Source organism: Planococcus citri, chromosome 5 (genome assembly GCF_950023065.1).
Source record: "Planococcus citri chromosome 5, ihPlaCitr1.1, whole genome shotgun sequence".
In the NCBI taxonomy this organism is placed as follows: Eukaryota; Metazoa; Arthropoda; class Insecta; order Hemiptera; family Pseudococcidae; genus Planococcus; species Planococcus citri.
In genome coordinates, this window is record NC_088681.1 from 70,197,786 (window position 1) to 70,216,981 (window position 19,196).

Genomic DNA, 19,196 nt, shown 5'->3' on the forward strand with positions numbered 1-19,196 from the left:
TAATTAAATTAACGAAAATAAATGCGAATTTAGACTCTACCATACTTACTTCTTACTTATACTTAATTTATTCCAAGACAAAATTGCTAAGATGCAATAAATCTATTGCGCCTTCAATTGAGCTGCTGTGACCCCCCCCCCTCTTCCCGAAAAAATGAGTTATCTGTTAAGTAATTATTACGGTCTAAAAAAATCTAGACTCAAAAAATAAGAGGAGGGGAGGGGTAACAGTGCCCAATCCTAGGCTCATTTGACTTAGGGCCCTCCAATCAAAGAATTGACATCATATTCGTGCGCTCAGAAAATTCCAATCACATGGAAATGACACGCCATATTGCCATGATCGTTCTACTCCCTCCCTCAAGAGGGCGAGGGGATCACAGTAAAGCTCAATTGAGGGTCCAATGGATTTATTGCACCTTGGGAATGATTTTTTTTTTTTTAGTGAATTGAGAAAATGTGTACCTACCTGTTGAATACTTATATCTCAGCTTCTCAGTTACCTATATGTTGACGATTATTGTCCTTCTTTTGCTCAATATGACCTTATTGTTCTCCCCTCGTTTTTGTCCATGTGCAATGAAATACAATTTTGGAAAAAATATATGTTACTCTTGAGTCAATAAGGTATCTAAAAACGTACTTCATAGGTAAGGAAGGCCCTCAAACTTTGAGTCGAATATTTGAGAGGGAAAAATAGTGGGGGGGAGCTCAAAATTTTTTCATGGAAGCCCCATGGTGTATAGCTACGCATTGGTCTACGTTTGAAAAAAATTGGTCGAGTCAATCTGGAGAAAAAGGTCTGAGGCTGTTTTGAGTAACTAACCCATTACTTAAGAGACACTCAAGATACAGGTCTGTAACTTGGCGGATTAAATTATTTTGATGGTACCTATATATCACCAAAATTTCATCACTGTCTGAATTTCTGTTTTTCTATTAGAAAACGGGGTTGATTAATTCGGTTGTTTTTGTTTATGATGTGAAATACTTACGTAAAATATGGAAATGAAAATGAACAATATACTTACGTACTATGTAAAATGAAGTTTTATCTTGAAAATTTTAATTTTATGATAGAATTTTGTCACCAATGTTTTGTTGGCGTTGAGATTGTCTGAAAATCATTCTGGCTTTTTTTTTGATTTCAATATTATTTGGTGTTTGGGTTTGGAAGATGATGAGCTTTAACACATAAGAATATATTTGATGCCATCCTTGAGCGCCAAATTCCCAAAAATTATTTCCAAAAAAAGACAAATCGCTGTATAGAAATACACCGACTCGTGCAAATTTTGAAAATTTCCTCGAAAACGGGAAACTTTTGATTTTTTGGATATTTTTATGTATTAACAGCTCGGGTATAACACGCAACTCGATTTTTAGCTGCCCAACTTCATATTCACGCCTTCTGGAGCGTATTCAAAATTCCGAAGAAATTGAAAAATCGCGCTGGAGGCTCCATGAATGGCTGGAAATGGTGAAATTTGGATTTAGGGAACTAATATCACTTTAAGGGACTTATTTTGATCATTTTTACTGATCAAGTACGTACTTTTTTTTAAAAAAAGCATAAATCACCAAAAACAGGCAATTTTGAATTTTCAAACGTTCGCCTAAAATCGAAAAATGAAGTTGAGCAGCTGAAAATTTGGTTTTGGGAGTTTTAGACCATGGTGTTTCCAAAAATCGCGATCCTGTTCAAATCGGAGGCGGACACCTCAAGAGGTTCGAGGTTCCCTTGTCAGGTAGTAGAACGACCCTTAAACGATTTTTCAATCAATACTTAATACTTATCTAATATATTACAAGTAGGTAAAGTATCTAAAGAATCTCAACATTTCAAAAATTCTCAATTTTTTCAAACCCTTTTACTTTTAAAAATTTTGTTACTTTCAATAATTATTATATTGCTTGATTTTTAAATATTTTGAGTTATGATTTTTTTTAAAATTTTTCAAAATTAATATCTGAACTGTAGATGTATGAACAAGCCAAGCCAGTATCAACAGACATTGTACCTTACCTCCATTGGAAGCAGTACTATTATAGTCATACTGGTAGTTGGAATGATTATATTTATGTTTACTACATGTTTATGTATTGTGATATAAACTGAAGCATATTCATTTGTTTCGGCAATGAGCAAATTATGAATAGGAAAATGAACATTACATGTCAAATGAAGGTTTTCTTGAAAATTTTAATTTTATGATGGAATTTTGCCACCAATGTTTTGTTGGCGTTGAAATTGTCTGAAAATCATTTTCGCTTCTATTTTTAATTTCGTTGTTGGTATGAAATTCTGATTTCGGATCCCGTTGACATTTTTTTGAAATTTTTAGAGGATATTGGCAGCCCAGCTGTTAGTTGTTGGTGGGCAAAGGTGATGTCTCAGACCGCTAGTGGATGTATACATATGTATTTTTTTGTGGGCGATTTTTCAATGTAACCGCTGGACCAATTGTGAAGCTGCAAGCACACGTGTATCAGTATCTGGTCATCTGCGTGTAGGAAACATGTTGATTGAGACTTGCGAGCAATATTCATATAATGTAGGAAACGGTACAAATTTTGGATCAAGAAGGGAAAGGAGAAAATTTTGAATGTCTCACACTATCGATGTTAAAAAAATAAAAATAAAAAGGGAAAATCAAAATTCTCGGAGATTTAATAAAAGACATTACTGGAAAATCAAAATTTTCAAAGATTTTCGGGGAATTCTGTCCTGGGCAAGCAAATTTTGATATCGCGTTTAGCCATTTTGTAGGCATTTCAATTTTGAATGAAAATGCTACATATCTTTTGTTGTCGGAAAATACATATACCAATGAGCAATGAGTTTGTTGAGACGTATGATTTCTATTCACATATGTTAGAAAAGTTGCCTAATCGAGCGTTAATTTGTTATAAAATTAGTATTGTTAAATTTCCGTTTTTCTATTAGAAAACAGGGTTGATTAAGTAATTCATTTGTTTCTGTTTAGGATGAGAAATGAGTAAAATATGAAAAATAATGTGTAAATTAAGTATGAACAGGAAAATGAACATGTCAAATGAAGTTTTTCTTGAAAATTTTAATTTTACGATGGAATTTTGCCACTAATGTTTTGTTGGCGTTGAGATATTGTCTGAAAATCATTTTTGCTTTTATTTGTAATTTCGTTGTTGGTGTGAAATTCTGGTTTGGAGATCCCGTTGACAATTTTTTGTAATTTTTAGAGGATATTGGCAGTAAGCTGTTAATAGACATTAGACATTACCTACTTGGGGATCACTTGGCTAAAAAGTGAATTTTGATTCAATTTTTCTCATAAACGAATAAAAATGTCATATTTTTAAAATGAGAAATCGATACTTCGGAATTCAATCTCTCAATTTATCTATAAAATAATTTTTTTTTCAAAAATCCAATTATGCCTGGAAAAATTGCTTAAAAATTTATCACTTAGCCAAGCTAAGTGTTAACGTCTATGAATACGCCCTTAAAATACAGTACGTGACAGCCGACAGGTGAAAATATCTGGCCATATCTCCTTCCCATCAGAGATTTAGGTTCGGAAAATCGCCTAAACACGTTGAGTTTGAATAATAAATCAAAAATTCTGCAACAAATGAAGATATAAATATGAAAAAATACGAATCATATACGAATGGCTCGTCTTCTCGAACTTGTAGTGAAACGATATCTCAATTTCTCTCAGATAAAACTTGAAACTTTTCATTTTCACATTTTTTTATTAAAAATTTCGTATAAAAATACAATAAAATACATTTTTATCCCTGAAAATGTCCAAAAATCCCAAAAATCATTAAATTCATGACAAAAAATTCCTGAATTGTCCAAAGTGTTGAAAAATCCCTCTATTCAAGGAATAATCCCCGAGGTTGGGAACACTGGGGTAAAGGTGACGTCTGAGACCGCTAGTGAATGTACATTGTACAAATATATACCTATATATTTATTTATTTTTTCAATTGTAAAGTGGGGTAATTCCGATGGCAAAATTCAAAATTTTAGCAATTTCTCATTTTTTGGATTTCCTGTACATTTTGGGGCAAAAATGATGTAACAACTTTATTCCTGCGTCCTTCAGCTACACATTGACTATATTGAAGAGTGATTTGTGTGAAGGCTTCATACATATAATTGGAAAAACATTTTGGAAGGTTGAGTTATCAGAATTACCCTGAAAATGGGGTAATTCCGATAATGAGTTTTGTAAGGAAAGGAATTCTCCCAGTGTAATTCCGAGCCAGTAATGTTGAAATATACCATTTATTGCATATTTAGGTTTTTATTTCACGTAAAAATTGAATCATTAGAACAAAAATTAAATTTTTTTTACAAATATGCATTTTTGAGGCATAATTTTTGAAAACTAGACCAACTAGAGAAAAATGCCCCGTTTTGAGGATTTTCTTTGATAATTTCGACCCCCTAAAACTATAATACATCAAAACAGCGAAAAAAACATTGCAGGACAATTTTACTGGGGCTATCGGAATTACCCCACAGCATGAAAAATGATCCACATGTTTAATAATTTAATGCCACCAAACAAATAATTATAAATGCAAAATCAAAAGAGGTACTGACACTTTAACACGTATTCATCAAATATCAGCTTCTAAACAGAATTTTTCAACAAGTTTTGAACAATAAAAACGAGTTTCAAAAGTGCACTGTTTTTTGCGGCAAAGGATTTGGGCATTCAGATTTTGAACACTGCACAGACTTGACAAAACAGAACAGATGAACCATCTGATCATTAATGGGTGTAGGTTAGCACTAAAACTACCTACTTTCTTCATCATTTGTGCCAAAATGTGTTTTGCAACAAAGCTAGGGCTTGCTATCGGAATTACCCCACTTTACCTTACATTAGATCCAATACAAAGATAGCCTAAACACCAAACAAAAAATCTTACCTACTGCATCTACATATGACGTACGGTTTTCGTTACTCGTTAGATCGTTTTTTATTTTGCAGTTGAACCACATATAAACAAGACAGGTTAAAATAAATAGGCAAATCATTGCCGGAATTGGTATAACGATTATTCCATTAATTCCAAACACGGTCAAATAAACTGAAACAAACATACTTAATTGAATTAACGAAAATAAATGCGAATTTAGATTCTACCATACTTAAGGAGGGGCTATACTGAATTTAACCGTAAACTTAAACTTAACCCTAGAAGTTGAACAAAGGCAAATTTTAGGTTAATGGACATTAAATTCAGTATAAACCAAGCTAAAGTATAAGTTAAGGGAATATATAAGTACCCTTAAATTCAGTATAGCCCATCCTTTACTTCTTACTTATAATTTATTTTACATTATCCAAATTTCACTAAAAAAAAAATCATTACCAAGGTGCAATAAATCCATTGGATTGGCCCTCAATTGAGCTATACTGTGATCCCCTCGCCCTCTTAGGGGGGGGGGGGGGGTAGAACGATCATGGCAATATGGGTGTCATTTCCATGTGATTGGAATTTCCTGAGCGCACGAATATGATGTCAATTCTTCGATTAGAAGGTCCTAAGTCAAATGAGCCTAGGATTGGGAACTGTTATCCCTCCCCCCTCTTATTTTTTGAGTCCAGATTTTTTAAGACCATAATAATTACTTAACAGATAACTCATTTTTTCGGGAAGGGGGGGGGGTCACAGCAGCTCAATTGAAGGCGCAATAGATTTATTGCATCTTGGTAATTTTGTCTTGGATACAAATGCTGTGAGATGTAACAAAATGCCGGATACACTGCTTTGTAGAGGATCTCAAGAGGGACCTTTGACGAAATACAAGTAAATCCCAAGACAAAATTACCAAGATGCAATAAATCTATTGCGCCTTCAATTGAGCTGCTGTGACCCCCCCCCTTCCCGAAAAAATGAGTTATCTGTTGAGTAATTATTATGGTCTAAAAAAATCTGGACTCAAAAAATAAGAGGGGGGAGGGGTAACACTTCCCAATCCTAGGCTCATTTGACTTAGGACCTTCTAATCGAAGAATTGACGTCATATTCGTGCGCTCAGGAAATTCCAATCACATGGAAATGACACCCATATTGCCATGATCGTTCTGCCCCCCCCCCAAGAGGGCGAGGGGATCACAGTATAGCTCAATTGAGCGCCGGTCCAATGGATTTATTGCACCTTGGTAATGATTTTTTTTTTAGTGAATTGAGAAAATGAGTAGGTACCTATCTGTTGAATGCTTATATTTCAGCTTCTCAGTATGTTAATTTCGTACTATAAAAAATTATATCTTTATTGACCCTTTCTCGTCGACCGACGCCCTTTCTGTTTAAATTTACTTCAAATGTATTACTAGATTATAGCTGATTTTTGATTTAACCCTTTTCATAAACTGATTTTACGCACTCACGCACGCTTCCACAGGCGCACTCTCGATTTGTCGAGATTCAATTCTCAACAATAGGTAAACTTTTTGCCCCTCAAAAAATCTCGGTAACATCGATCCATCAAAAATAAAAGGAAAATTACCGCCAACGCCCCCAAAAAATCTAAGTACCTATAAAAAAACAAAAAGAATTGTCAATTAATTTTAATGAAATTTTTATTGTTCAATTCAATTACCTATAAGTATATGGCCTATTTCTTTTTTTCAATTACATTGGATCCAAAAAAAAATTCCTTACTGCTCTACAACGCGACGAGGTCTACGACGGTTTTTCTTCCACAGTTTTTGCGTACTTGCTCCTCACATTAATTAAACGGAATATGTTCGCAGTTCTCCATTTTTTTTTTCGCTACACAACAAGTAGAATAGTTTGACGACTTAACAAAATGCGTTCAAAATGTCCTATGCTCCTATGAGTTGGATTCGAAATGAGGTAGGTAATGTAATTTTATTTCTTGTCTATATACATATTGCCGGATGTCACTGACTTACTGGGTGATAAAAATGATTATGGAAACTATGAAAGCTACGTACAAAGCCCAAATTTGAGATGTGGAAAGACTTTTTAAGATAAGACTCCTGGTTATCTTTTTTTCGGGGAATTTTATCCTTGCAAGCAAATTTTGGTATTGCATTTGCTTGAAAGGATTTTAAACATGTTCAACTGTGTTCATATGACATCATACACTAATGGATTAGCTGAAAATGTGTGTTGAAAACGATTTTCGATTTTTGAGGAATTACTCAAGAACCACTCAGAGTTGAGGTCCAAAACTCAGAGAAAATTCTCATTTTGGGAGTACCTATGCATCACATAAGTTTCTCCATTCAAGCACTCGGGGACCGCTGGACCATTCTTTTAATGTATTCAAGTTCAGTACTTGGAGAAAAACTCAAAGTTTATTTTGGTCAAGTTTAGGACTTCATAGAATTTATCCTACCAATTTTTCTCTTCAAAATATAATGATAATTTTGAGATTATTCCCATGTGATATTTAAATTGCTAGTTTCCTTTTTTTTTTTTTTTTGTTTTTTTTTTTTTTTTCACGATAGTAAATATAAAAAGATACCTACCTATCCTGTAGGTACGGGGTACGGCTGTTACTTAAGTTACTATAGGTATGTAATATGTATAGGTAGGCTATATTTTATTCACAGAGAAATGTTTCTTCGTAGATTATTCCTCATTTCATTCTTTACCTATTGTTTAACTTATTTTTGTGCATAAATCACTTTTCAAAAAATGTGTTTTTTCATTTGTGTACTTACGTATTACTTCATATCTGCCTATCTACCATGATCATAATCTTTAGAATAGTTTGTATTGCTCATTGTGCAGCAATATCTCATCTTCTTGAGGTGTCAAAATTTCAATTCAATTTTGGGTAATTCGAGTAGTGAAAAAAAATTCAAAATCATTAACCTTTATTGGGTGATGACAGTAAGGTCTCCTTCCTCTCCAGGGAGAGTTGAAAATCAAAGATGAAATTACCTACAATTATTATTTTGCTAATTTATATAAACTCATTTTAAGTTGGGTTCATTGAAAAATTGTTATTTTCATTTTAGAATAGCAAAGTAAGGCAAAAGCATTCAAAAATTCAAATTTCGAGTAATAAAAACAATGTTTGAAAAACTTTGCTTATTTCTTTTGATCCAACTGAATGATGAGTTTTAAAAAATTTGAATATTGAAAATGAAAAGTAAAAAGACACGAGTGAAGCAAGGTAACTGAAAAAACTCGAAAAAGTAACCAAAGAGTAATTGAAAAGCAGACAAAAAAGTGACAAAATGCGAACAAAACAGAAAAAAATCATTTAAAAAAAAGAGTACATAGAATAAGTATTACGAATTGAAATGTAGGCATTTAATTTTGAAAGAACTATTTCAAAACTTTTTGATGAAAAATCGAGACTTTTTGACAATTTTCTGACATAAAAGTAAGAATTTTGGCAATACATTTGGACAATTTTAAATTTTCCGAAAAAACGACTAAAGTATGTAGGTGTAGGTATTTTTAGAAGCGATGGTTTTTTAAAAATTTTTGGTAAACAGCAGGGTCAAAGAGATACATTGACAATTTCTGGCAAATACCTAAAACGAGCCTGTAGATAATTTCGAAAAAAAAAAATTTAAAGCAATAATGTGATACCTAATTAAGTAGGTAAAAATTAGCAATTATTTTTTAAGAATAAAAAATTGAGTACATCTTTTTGATTTTTTATTTTGCAACTTAATATGGCAATTTTACATAAAAAATCAAAACTCCTCAACTGCGAAAAAGCTAGAATTTTCAGCAATAAGGGCAACTTTTGGACAATTTTTGAGAAAAAATGAAACTTTTTAGAATTTTTTGCAAAAAACCGAGAGTTTTGGGAATTTTGAGCGAACAGCCAAACTGATTGTTTTTGGGGAAAAGCACGAATTTTTGGCACTTATTTCTCAAAAAAAATATACTTTTTCGCAATCTTCGTTGAAAATGGCACGTACACATTTTTTGTTTATATTGATATTTTTTTAGGCAAAAAAGTGGGATTTTTAGGTAATTTTTAGGAGGGGAACAGATCCTTATTGAATTTTTTTTGCGAAAAAGTGACAATTTTTGGGAAGAAATAAACGAGGCTATTGGTCCGGCATATGACAATAGGAGTAATTGCACCCCCCCCCCACCGCCCGCCGATCCTCCGTGACAACTTTTTTCTTTAAGGGGACATCCTAAGGAACATTTTAAAGCAAACTTGCCCAAAAAAAAGATGGACTTACTTACAAAATGGCGGCAATTTTGATTGACAGGTCAGCCGAAATCGCAGATTTTGCGTTTCAACATAGAACTTGCACGAAATTTTTCAAACTTTACCATGGTAGATCGAAAGATCATGCAAAAATTTATCACCTCTCAAAATTTCAAGTGCTAAAGTGCGTTTTTCGATTTTTGGTGAATTTTTAAAAATCGAATTTAGGCCAAAAATGAGGGGAAAAAATCAAAATTTTACCAAATTGACCAAGAAAGCTGAAATTTGGGATACACCCTATTTTCGACATGCCAAATCGATTGGGAACGGTTTCAACCCGTTTTGAGCAGTTCTGGAGCCCCCAGCAGATTTTTGAAACTCGAAATTCCCACGAAATTCTATCAAATTGGAGTTGCAAAGCTGCTAATTTCAATACGCTATGAAGTACTGTAATTTCAAGTCGTTTTGGAGCCTCCAGCGACTTTTTGAAAATTCCTAAAGTCTCCAGCAGATGTTTGAAACTTTAAATTTTCACAAAATTTCATCAAATGGAGATGGAAACCTGAAATTTACTCTAAACTCCGATTTTAACACCCTCTGAAGGCGACTTCAGGTGGGTTCAAGTCATTTTAGAGCCTTCAGCGACTTTTCTGAAAATTACTGGAGCCTCCAGTAGATTTTTGAAACTTGAAATTCCCGCAACATTAATTTATCGAATGGAGTTGGCAAGCTGAAATTTACTTCGCAGACTACATGGTGGTTTCAAATGGTTTTGAAGCTTCCAGCTTCTTTTAGGAAATTTCAATTTTCCAAAAAAGGAAACGCCATACAACCCTTCAAAAAGTCGCTGGGGCTACAAAACGTCTTGAAATACACCTGCAGTCAACTTCGTAGCGTATTGAAATTAGTTTGCAGAATGAATTTCGACTCCCTATCTCAGTTTGATCAAATGTTGGGGAAATTTCAAGTTTCAAAAATCTACTGGAGGCTCCAGTAATTTTCAAAAAAGTCGCTGGAGGCTCTAAAATGACTTGAACTCACCTGAAGACGTCTTCACATGGTGTTAAAATTGAAGTGTAGAGTACATTTCAGCTTTTCCCTCTCCATTTGATGAAATTTTGTGAAAATTTAAAATTCAAACATCTGCTGGAGGGTTTAGGAGTATTCAAAAAGTCGCTGGAGGCTCCAAAACGACTTGGAATTCACCTGCAGTACTTTGTAGCATATTGAAATTAGTTTTTAGAATACATTTCAGCTATACCTAAGTATACAACTCCAATTTAATGGAATTTCGTGGGGATTTCGATTTTCAAAAATCTGCTGGAGGCTCCAGAACTGCTCAAAACGGGTTGAAACCGTTCCCAATCGATTTGTCATATCGAAAATCGGGTATATCTCAAATTTCAGCTTTCTTGGTCAATTTGGTAAAATTTTGATTTTTTCCCCTCATTTTTGGCCTAAATTTGATTTTCAAAAATTCACCAAAAATCGAAAAACGTACTTTAGCACTTTAAATTTTGAGAGGTGATAAATTTTTGCATGATTTTTCGATATACCATTGTAAAGGTTTAAAAATCTCGTGCAAGTTCTATGTTGAAACGCAAAATCTGCGATTTCTGCTGACCTGTCAATGAAAATTGCCGCCATTTTGTAAGTAAGTCCAGCTTTTTTTTGGGCAAGTTTGCTTTAAAATGTTCCTTAGGATGTCCCCTTAAAGAAAAAAGTTGCCACGGAGGATCGTCGGGGGGAGGGGTGCAATTATTCCTATTGTCATATGCCGGACTATATGTGAGGGCGCGTACGGAAAGGAACCTACCGACCAAAAAATTAAAATTTTTTTTTTTCCTGAAATTGTTGTAGGAACTCTTAGAGAATCGAATGGAACCACCCAAACTCGCCAATAACTCCTATTTCATCGAAATTTTTCGCTTCTAAGAGTTCTAAGTGAACCATGCCAGAATTCATAATCGAAAAAACTTGAATGCAGTGCATAATCTGACCGGTAGAGGTCATTGGAGGGCGTGTGTGAGTGTGTGGTAAAGTGTAGGACCTTCGAAGTTGGAATACCCCTACGTAATCTTACAGTAACAACAAGAGAAATAACCTCGCGCAAAACTTTAAACGACTCTCCTGTAAAATTTATGTTTTGGTCGGTAGGTCCCTTTCCGTATGCGCCCACACATATAGGTATTTCGAAAGTTTGACAAAAGGTGAGATTTTTATCTATTTTTGGAAGAAAGATGGATTTTGACTGTTTTGCATATGGTAGTTGGACTGTCGAAAATCAATACGAAAGTGTATAAGTATGTCGATACTTTCGCAAATTAGTCACTTACCTACTGATATATTATCAGCATTTTTTTTTTCTTCGAGATGTATGCAAAAATTGAATTATTGAATTAAAAAAAAAAAAAAAGTATCTTTGACAACTTGGACTTGGAGTAATTGGCTCAACATAGATGATATTGTACGTTTAAGAAATTCAATTTGAAAAAAAAACACAGGAGCCCACACGGAGCAAGGGCAAATTTCAAAAATTCGTATTTTGATTTTCGAGAGATGACTGATGAGTCTACCTATTTTTTGACTCCACAATTTCAAAATTCGAATATTGAGTAATTGAAAATTTTAATTTTTAATTATGAAATAAAAGAAAGGCAAACAGGTTCGAGCAAAGTGAAGTCAAAACCAAAAGCTTGCAAAAATTCATGTTTAGACTTGACGACGTGAGGTTATGAGGTTTGTTTACACTTGGAGAGAGTGTGGTTTTACTGGTTTTGACTTTAATGAGTTTTTGACATGAAGTCCCTTGGTGTTTCGGGTCATCAGGGCCCCTGGCGATCACCAGCAGGCCATTTTTTAACATATAAGTGCATGGGCAAATGCCCACCCAGTGACTTAGCTTTGCCCACCCAGTAAATTCGATTTGCCCAAGAAAATGTTTAATTTGCACTCAAAATCACCAATCTATTCTCTAAATTATTATTTTTTTCAAAAGCTTTTGCCCTCGCTTCGCTCGGGCTAACTTGATTTTCTTTTTCTCAAATTATTCATAACTGTGCTTGGAAAGCATTTTTTTTAAATGTCTGCAGTGGAGACTATTTACTTTAAAATTATTGTTGTTTTACTTCTAAAACCTATAAATTTTGAAAAACTTTTGCCCTCGCTTCGCTCGGGCCAATTCGATATTTACTTCTTTGCAATTAGAATTTCAAGACACCATTAAGTAGTAATGAAATTTAGAAAAAGTTGAAATTTGAAAAATCGAATTCTTACATTAAAAATTATGTTCTTCTACTCATTGAACAACGAATTTTCCGAAGCTTCTGCCCTCGCTTCGCTCGGGCCAATTTGATTCTCTTCTACACAATTAGAATTTCAAAAAATCTGTAGTTGAATTTGAAAAATGTTGACATTAGACAAACCAAATTCTTTCATCAAAATTGACGCTGTTCTGCTTCTAAAATTGCAAATTTTCCAAAACAAATTTGTAATGCGAAAAGCAGAAAAATTCTAGAAATACTCATAATACTCAAAGCATATGGAAAACGCAAATTTTTCATTTTTATCTGAACAGAACAACTCGATTTTAGAGGTGATTTTCTGAAAACCTTTCATGATGTGTAATGATTTTATAAAAACAGTAGTAAAATTCCTGCTTGAATAGAGCGAGAGGGAACACTTTTTGAAAAATTAGATCCCAAAAATGATAAAAAGGCCATTTTTGCATGTTTCATTTCAAATTTTTACTCGTGAGTGGGGGCAATGGCCTTCACCCCTCCCTCTGGCTATGCCACTGTCCCCTTGCCCACCCAGTGAACATTTCTTAAAAAATGGCCTGATCACCAGCCAACATCATAGCCATCATAGGCCAGTTCGCACCAAATTAGGCTACTATACTAAGTAATTAAATTACTAATTACTACACTCTTGATTTTTTTATTTAATTTAATTAATTTTAAAAAAAATGTAAAATTAACGAACGAACGAAAGCTTCGCATTCGCCGAATTGGCACACCTCGGTTGCGAAAAAAAACTACGCATAGTGGATGACGTAAATAACGCAGGTATAATCCGCCTCACTACTGAAAACTTGTCGTCGACCGTCACTGTCTTTGATTTGTCTACTAGTTTCAGTTTGTCGTGGATATCCGAGGGTTTTCGCTAATTACTCTTTAAGTTTAAAGGTTGTTAAATCACTTACGTTAATTTAATTCTAAAAATTGTAAATTAAAATCACTACAAAGTCCGTTTTTTCCCTCGCTGTACGTTTTATTCATTCGCGAAATACCGATGTTCGATATGTTAACGAAAAGTTATCTGTTTATTTGTCGTTTGCAGTGTATCGAAAATGCGTGAAATTTTTAAATAGTGCGGTGTGTGAACCAGTTGTGAAGGATATACGATGGAATATTGGCCAAATTGTTAACCGTAAGTATCTATAATTCAAAAAATCATAAATCGTAATTCATATACTTAATTTGCTGCAATCGTAAAGAGAAACTTACACATAAACTACCCTTATTCGTCGACTACTCGTCGTACAGTTGAGTAAATTGGTATCGAATTACATGTAATAATATCTCGTTGACTTTTGATGATTCAATTAAAGTACCAGCAGACGACGAATTGACGCATTTACGAGTTAATTTAACAAATTACCGTAGTCTAAGTACTGTTTCTAACACGAGTAAGACTTATCAGTTTGGTGTTTTGCTTTGGCAGGTTTACAATTATGGTCGAGACCACTGATATCGTAGGCAAATGCAATAGTTATTCGACTTTCAATAAAACTTCGGCGTTGAAATTTACACCCGGATATGAAGGAGTACCTGAAAATTTGATACTGAATTTCGCAGGATGGCTGGTAAGTTGCACTGCATCCATAATTGAGCATCTGATGTGTACTGATAACGTGTCGTTGACCTTAGGAAATCGTAAATCGGTAGCCTTCGGCGGCGATACATTTGCATATTTTTTTTTTCGAAATCTTTTTTTATGAAATACGATTATTTATAAACGATGTTGTGTAAATAATCCGCAATTTGAGTAATTTATTAGTTGAAAACCGTACGTAGATGTGTTTCGTAATTATTATTGTTTTAATCGAAATTCAAAACTGCTCGCTGTTGGAGGCAGACGATGACGATTACATTAATAGAATACGAATTGAATCACGTCTTTTGTCACTGTGGCAACTGGCAACATCTTTTCGTGTATTTTTAGTTTTCTTTATTCCAATATCTAACGCCGATGGTATTTTTTTCCTGCAACAATAATAATTCTTCGGTCGCAGGTCGTAATTTTGTACCCATTACGAAGCTTATATTACCGAACCAAATTCGGTTTCATTCGATAAAATACGAACTCGATTGTGTCGATACAAATTAATCCCTCTACAATACGAATAAACTCTCAAAAAAATCGTGCCTTAGAAATTTCATTTCATAATACCAGTCGGCGTCATCGTGAATTTTTTTTAACGCCACATTTACTACAATTACTGTAGAAAATTACTTATATAGGTATGTTTTCGAAGTTAACCTTGAAATTACGTACTTTAAATTACATGTGTGTACGTATACTTTAGTGTTGATAAACTAATAATAATGATAAATTTTCATTAGAGAGACCCCCTCATCGAAGAATAATTAATAATGCTTCCTCTCTTCGCTCTTTTCCTCGCCCCAACCGTCATCCAAAAGAAGAGAAAAAAAATCTCTCGTGTCATGATCATGCCATTAACACACCTGTGCCTACTCGTACGTGTATTCGATCAATTTTATTTGCACAAGTGAATGTGCAACGAAATTATTTTAGAATTGCAGTTCCCTCCCTCTTCACTCATTGCTGTACTTACGTGTGCATTTTTCTTTTTTTTTTCTTTCAGATTTTAATACTGTTTTTTACCATCATGCGAAAAAAGGCCTGGGATTATGGTCGGTTGGCTTTGGTACATAAGGATAACGACAGGTAAGCTTTTCATGTACAGCTATGTTCATATATATTCCTCTCTTATGGTAGTTTTAGCTCGAAGTAGATTTTGAAATGATTTGAAAATTACGATTACGACGTGCGCGTGTTGGCTTGGTTTGAATTATTGACTGAAATTGCGTTGTTTGTTCAGTTCGAATTAGAAAAAACTGATTAGATTTATCGTTTTGATCGATGCTCGTTTTTTCTGTGATAATTTACTCGATCAGAAAGCAATTTAACCAGATTCATGGAACAGTATCTCTGATCGTAATAATAATAAGTCGAAAAAAATCCTCCAATACCGTATGTTGATGTAAATCATTTAATTCTGATAAAATTAGCCTTAAAAATTTCAGTTCTTTCTATTGGGTCATTCCATGCCAATTCGATCAACGTTTTTGATTCATGTCTTTCGATTTCGCTCAAATTTTGTTTACAATATCTACCCATCCAGTAAGTAAGAAACCCGCAATCAGTTTGGTCCCAGCCCCCTCAGGGGGCGGGTGGGGGGCTTCCATTATTTTCACATTGTCTCGAGGTATACTCAACTTCAGCAGCGCATTCCTCCAAAACTATGATACTTTGATCAAAACTGATTTCACAGTTCGAAAGGGTATTGAATTTTGAGCTTTTTAAGCATTTTGAAAATTTTCAAAATTTGAAAGTTGAACTTTCAAATTGAAAGTTTGAATTTCAAAATGGCGCTGTAAGTGGGAGCTACCATTTAAAATTCTGAAAAAATTTCCATAGATGTACCTTTTGATGCATTTTCGAAATATTCAAGTTTCAAGATGGGATCTCTCGATAGAGGGGGAGCACCCCCACCCCCAATTTTGGGCAAAACTTTTGAAAAAAAATATGGGACATGTGATGTATTGAATTGTATGTTTTTGGTAACGCTGAACACGAATATGACGTTAGATTTTTGATTGGACCCCATCCACGGCCCCCAGCACCTCCCCAAGGGTGGTAACCTGACAAAAAAAATGGTTTCAATCGTGTGACACATGAAATAGTATGTTTTTTGTAACGCTGAACACGAATATGGCATTCCATGGCTCCCAGAACCTCCCCTAATTGGTAAAAGTCCAAAAATCAAAAAATTTGTTGGGGGCCTTGGATGGGGTGCAACCAAAAATCTGACGTCATATTCGTGTTCAGAGTCACCAAAAACATACTATTGGATGTGTCGCACGAAAAAAACCATATGTGACCCCGCCTGACAAAATCGACCATTTCGACAAAAAAAAGTGTCCAAAATAATGACGTTTAAAATGAATCTTAAGGGTTGAAAGATCAGATTATTGAAAAAAAAAAAACATTTTTTTGAAATTTTGTCGAAATAGTCGATTTTGTCAGGCGGGGTCACATATTTTGAACTTTTACCCCATTTGGGGAGGTGCTGGGGGCCGTGGATGAGGGCCAATCAAAAATATAACGTAATATTCGTGTTCAGCGTTACCAAAAACATACAATTCGATATATCACATGCCCCATATTTTTTTTTTAGAAAGTTTTGCCCAAAATTGGGGGTGGGGGTGCTCCTTCTCTTTCAAGAGATCCCATCTTGAAACTTGAATATTTCAAAAATGCATCAAAAGGTACATCTATGGAAATTTTTTCAGAATTTTAAATGGTAGCTCCCACTTACAGCGCCATTTTGAAATTCGAACTTTCATTTTGAAAGTTCAACTTTCAAATTTTGAAAATTTCAAAATGCTTAAAAAGTTCAAAATTCAATACCTTTTTGAACTGTGAAATTAGTTTGGATCAAAGTATCATAGTTTTGGAGGAATGCGCTGCATGAAGTTGTGTACCTCGAGACAATGTGAAAATAACGGAGTCCCCCACCCGCCCTTCTTACTTAATGGGTGGGTAGATATTGTAAAAAAAATTGAGCGAAATCGATAGACATGACTGTCAATTTTTTGGTCGAATTGACATAGAATGATCCTATTAAATGTTCGAACAAAAATTATGAAAAACAGTTTTTTGAGTAATTTTGATAAGTCGATTATTGAACTCGACATTCTCCGATTTGAACGAAAACTGAAACCAACCTAGATCGAAAGAGCATGTCCTAAAACCCCCGTAACCAAAATTTCAAGCCCTGAAGTGCAATTTTTGTATTTTTGACGAATTTTTGAAAAAAAATCAAAAAAACTGTTTTAAAGGCGATTTTTGAAATTTTTTTATGAAATATATATATTTTGAGCTACCTAAACCAATGTGAATAGTTCCTTCAATTCAACTCCCACGCATCAAAAACTAATGATTTTGAGCCATTCTGGAGCTTCAGCGATTTTTTAATTTTCTCCAGAATTTTCAAATCGTTCTGGAAGGTCTGAAAATCAACTTTGGCACCTATAACTTTGATTTTCTCGACAGTTTTAGATGATTACCGCAAAATTCCAATGAGTTCAAAAATGAATTTTTAACTTTTTGTAAATTCCAGAAAAAGTGAAATAAAAAATCAAATTTTCAAAAAAGTATGTAACGAACGGTTTTTTGACGAAATATCGTCTGGTATGTTCAGTTTACGAGCATTTTGGGATTTTTTGCCAAAATATTTTAAAAATTCTCACTCGCTTGCTAAAAAGTTGCCCCAAAATTTCGTTTTTTGTACAAAAAGTTGTGAAAAAATCTCGTTTTACTGGGAAAAAAATTGCTAAAATGCGTCACTTATTTTCCAATATCTGCCAATAAGTTTTGCTTTTTGCCCACTAATTGAGAAAATTTTTCTCTTTTTTGAAATTGTTGAAATTTTGAATTTTTTTGATCAATTTCAAAAGTCTCACTTTTTTGCTTAAAATTGCTGAAATCTTTTGGTATTTTGCCCAAAATTACTACAAAGTCTTACCTTATTATACTGAAATTTTCATCGTCTTGCGTTCAGCCAAAATTAGTGAAAAGCTCTGAATTTTGTCAAAAATGTCACAAAGTCTCGTTTTTTGTTAAAAAATTTCCTTTTTTTGCAAAAAGTTCCAAAAAAATGACTATTTTTTCAAAAATTGCGAATAAGTTTTGATTTTTAGCCAAAAAATTGCGAAATAGTCTCACTTTTGCCAATAATTGTCAAAAAGTGCTACTTTTTGACGTTTTGTTTGGTATTTACTTACTTTTTTATTTTTCATAAAATTGTATTGAAATTTTTGTCAATTTTTTTTTTAGTTGAAATATTTTGTATACGTACGTTTTAGAAGTTATTTGGTTACTTTTTGAAACTTTTTTTGATACTTGAGCTAATTTTTTTTTCGGAAAAAACTGTGTACGAGTCCTGTTTTTGTCGCTGGAAACTCCAGAATGATGCAAAATTACTTAGTTATATTTAATGTGTGAGAGTTGAATTGAAGAAATTATTCACATCGGTTCACTTTGCTCTAAAAATGTTTGTTTTTCCTAAAAAAGTTTTAAAATGTCTCTTTAAAACAGCTTTTTTGAATTTTTGAAATTTTTAAAAATTCGTTTTAAAAAAATAAACATTTAAGGACTTGCTGCTCTTTCGATTCAGCTTGGTTTCGTTCAAATCGAAGAGCGTGAGTTCGAATGGCTCCCTTGTCAGTCTTCGGTCACTGCAACACCTTAAGGAAGCAATTCTAACGAGTTGTTCGTTTCGAAAACCGGTTAAGTGCTTCTATTATCAATTATCCAAGAATGCAAAAAAAAAAAAAACAGTTCGAAAACTATGAATATACTTAATTTTAATGATAATTCTTTATTCGAGTTTCAGTTAATGAGGGCAAGTTTTTTCTACACTGAATCAATTACTTAGGTATATTTCAATTTCTTCTATGCATCTTCTCCTTTCTTAGCTTCGAAAAATATACTCTTTCCAATTTTTTTTTTGCATTTTTCTATTGAATTTAAGTTTTAGAGCTCCTTAACCAAACAAGTCCGATAGACTGTTATTTTTAGCACATGCTTTAAAATAGGTACTTTTTGCGAATATTATTGGTTTTTAGCCCATTTGATTGTGATGTTGTTACTCAGTCTTTAAGGGGGGGGGATCTTTTCCTTTTTAAATTCCAAACTGAAATTTGAATAAATTTTC

The 19,196-nt window shown here is 33.6% G+C and overlaps 1 protein-coding gene across 1 annotated transcript in view; it reads left to right on the plus strand.

Annotated features, from left to right (window-relative positions):
* Positions 1-13,267: 13,267 nt before the first annotated feature.
* Positions 13,268-19,196, plus strand: part of Tmem63 (transmembrane protein 63) — a 43,326-nt gene continuing 37,397 nt past the window's right edge. Inside the window, exons 1-3 of the mRNA XM_065369652.1 lie at positions 13,268-13,600; positions 13,895-14,036; positions 15,060-15,142. Coding sequence (XP_065225724.1) covers positions 13,905-14,036; positions 15,060-15,142 — 215 coding nt within the window. The 5' untranslated portion in view covers positions 13,268-13,600; positions 13,895-13,904. The remainder of the gene's footprint in view (positions 13,601-13,894; positions 14,037-15,059; positions 15,143-19,196) is intronic.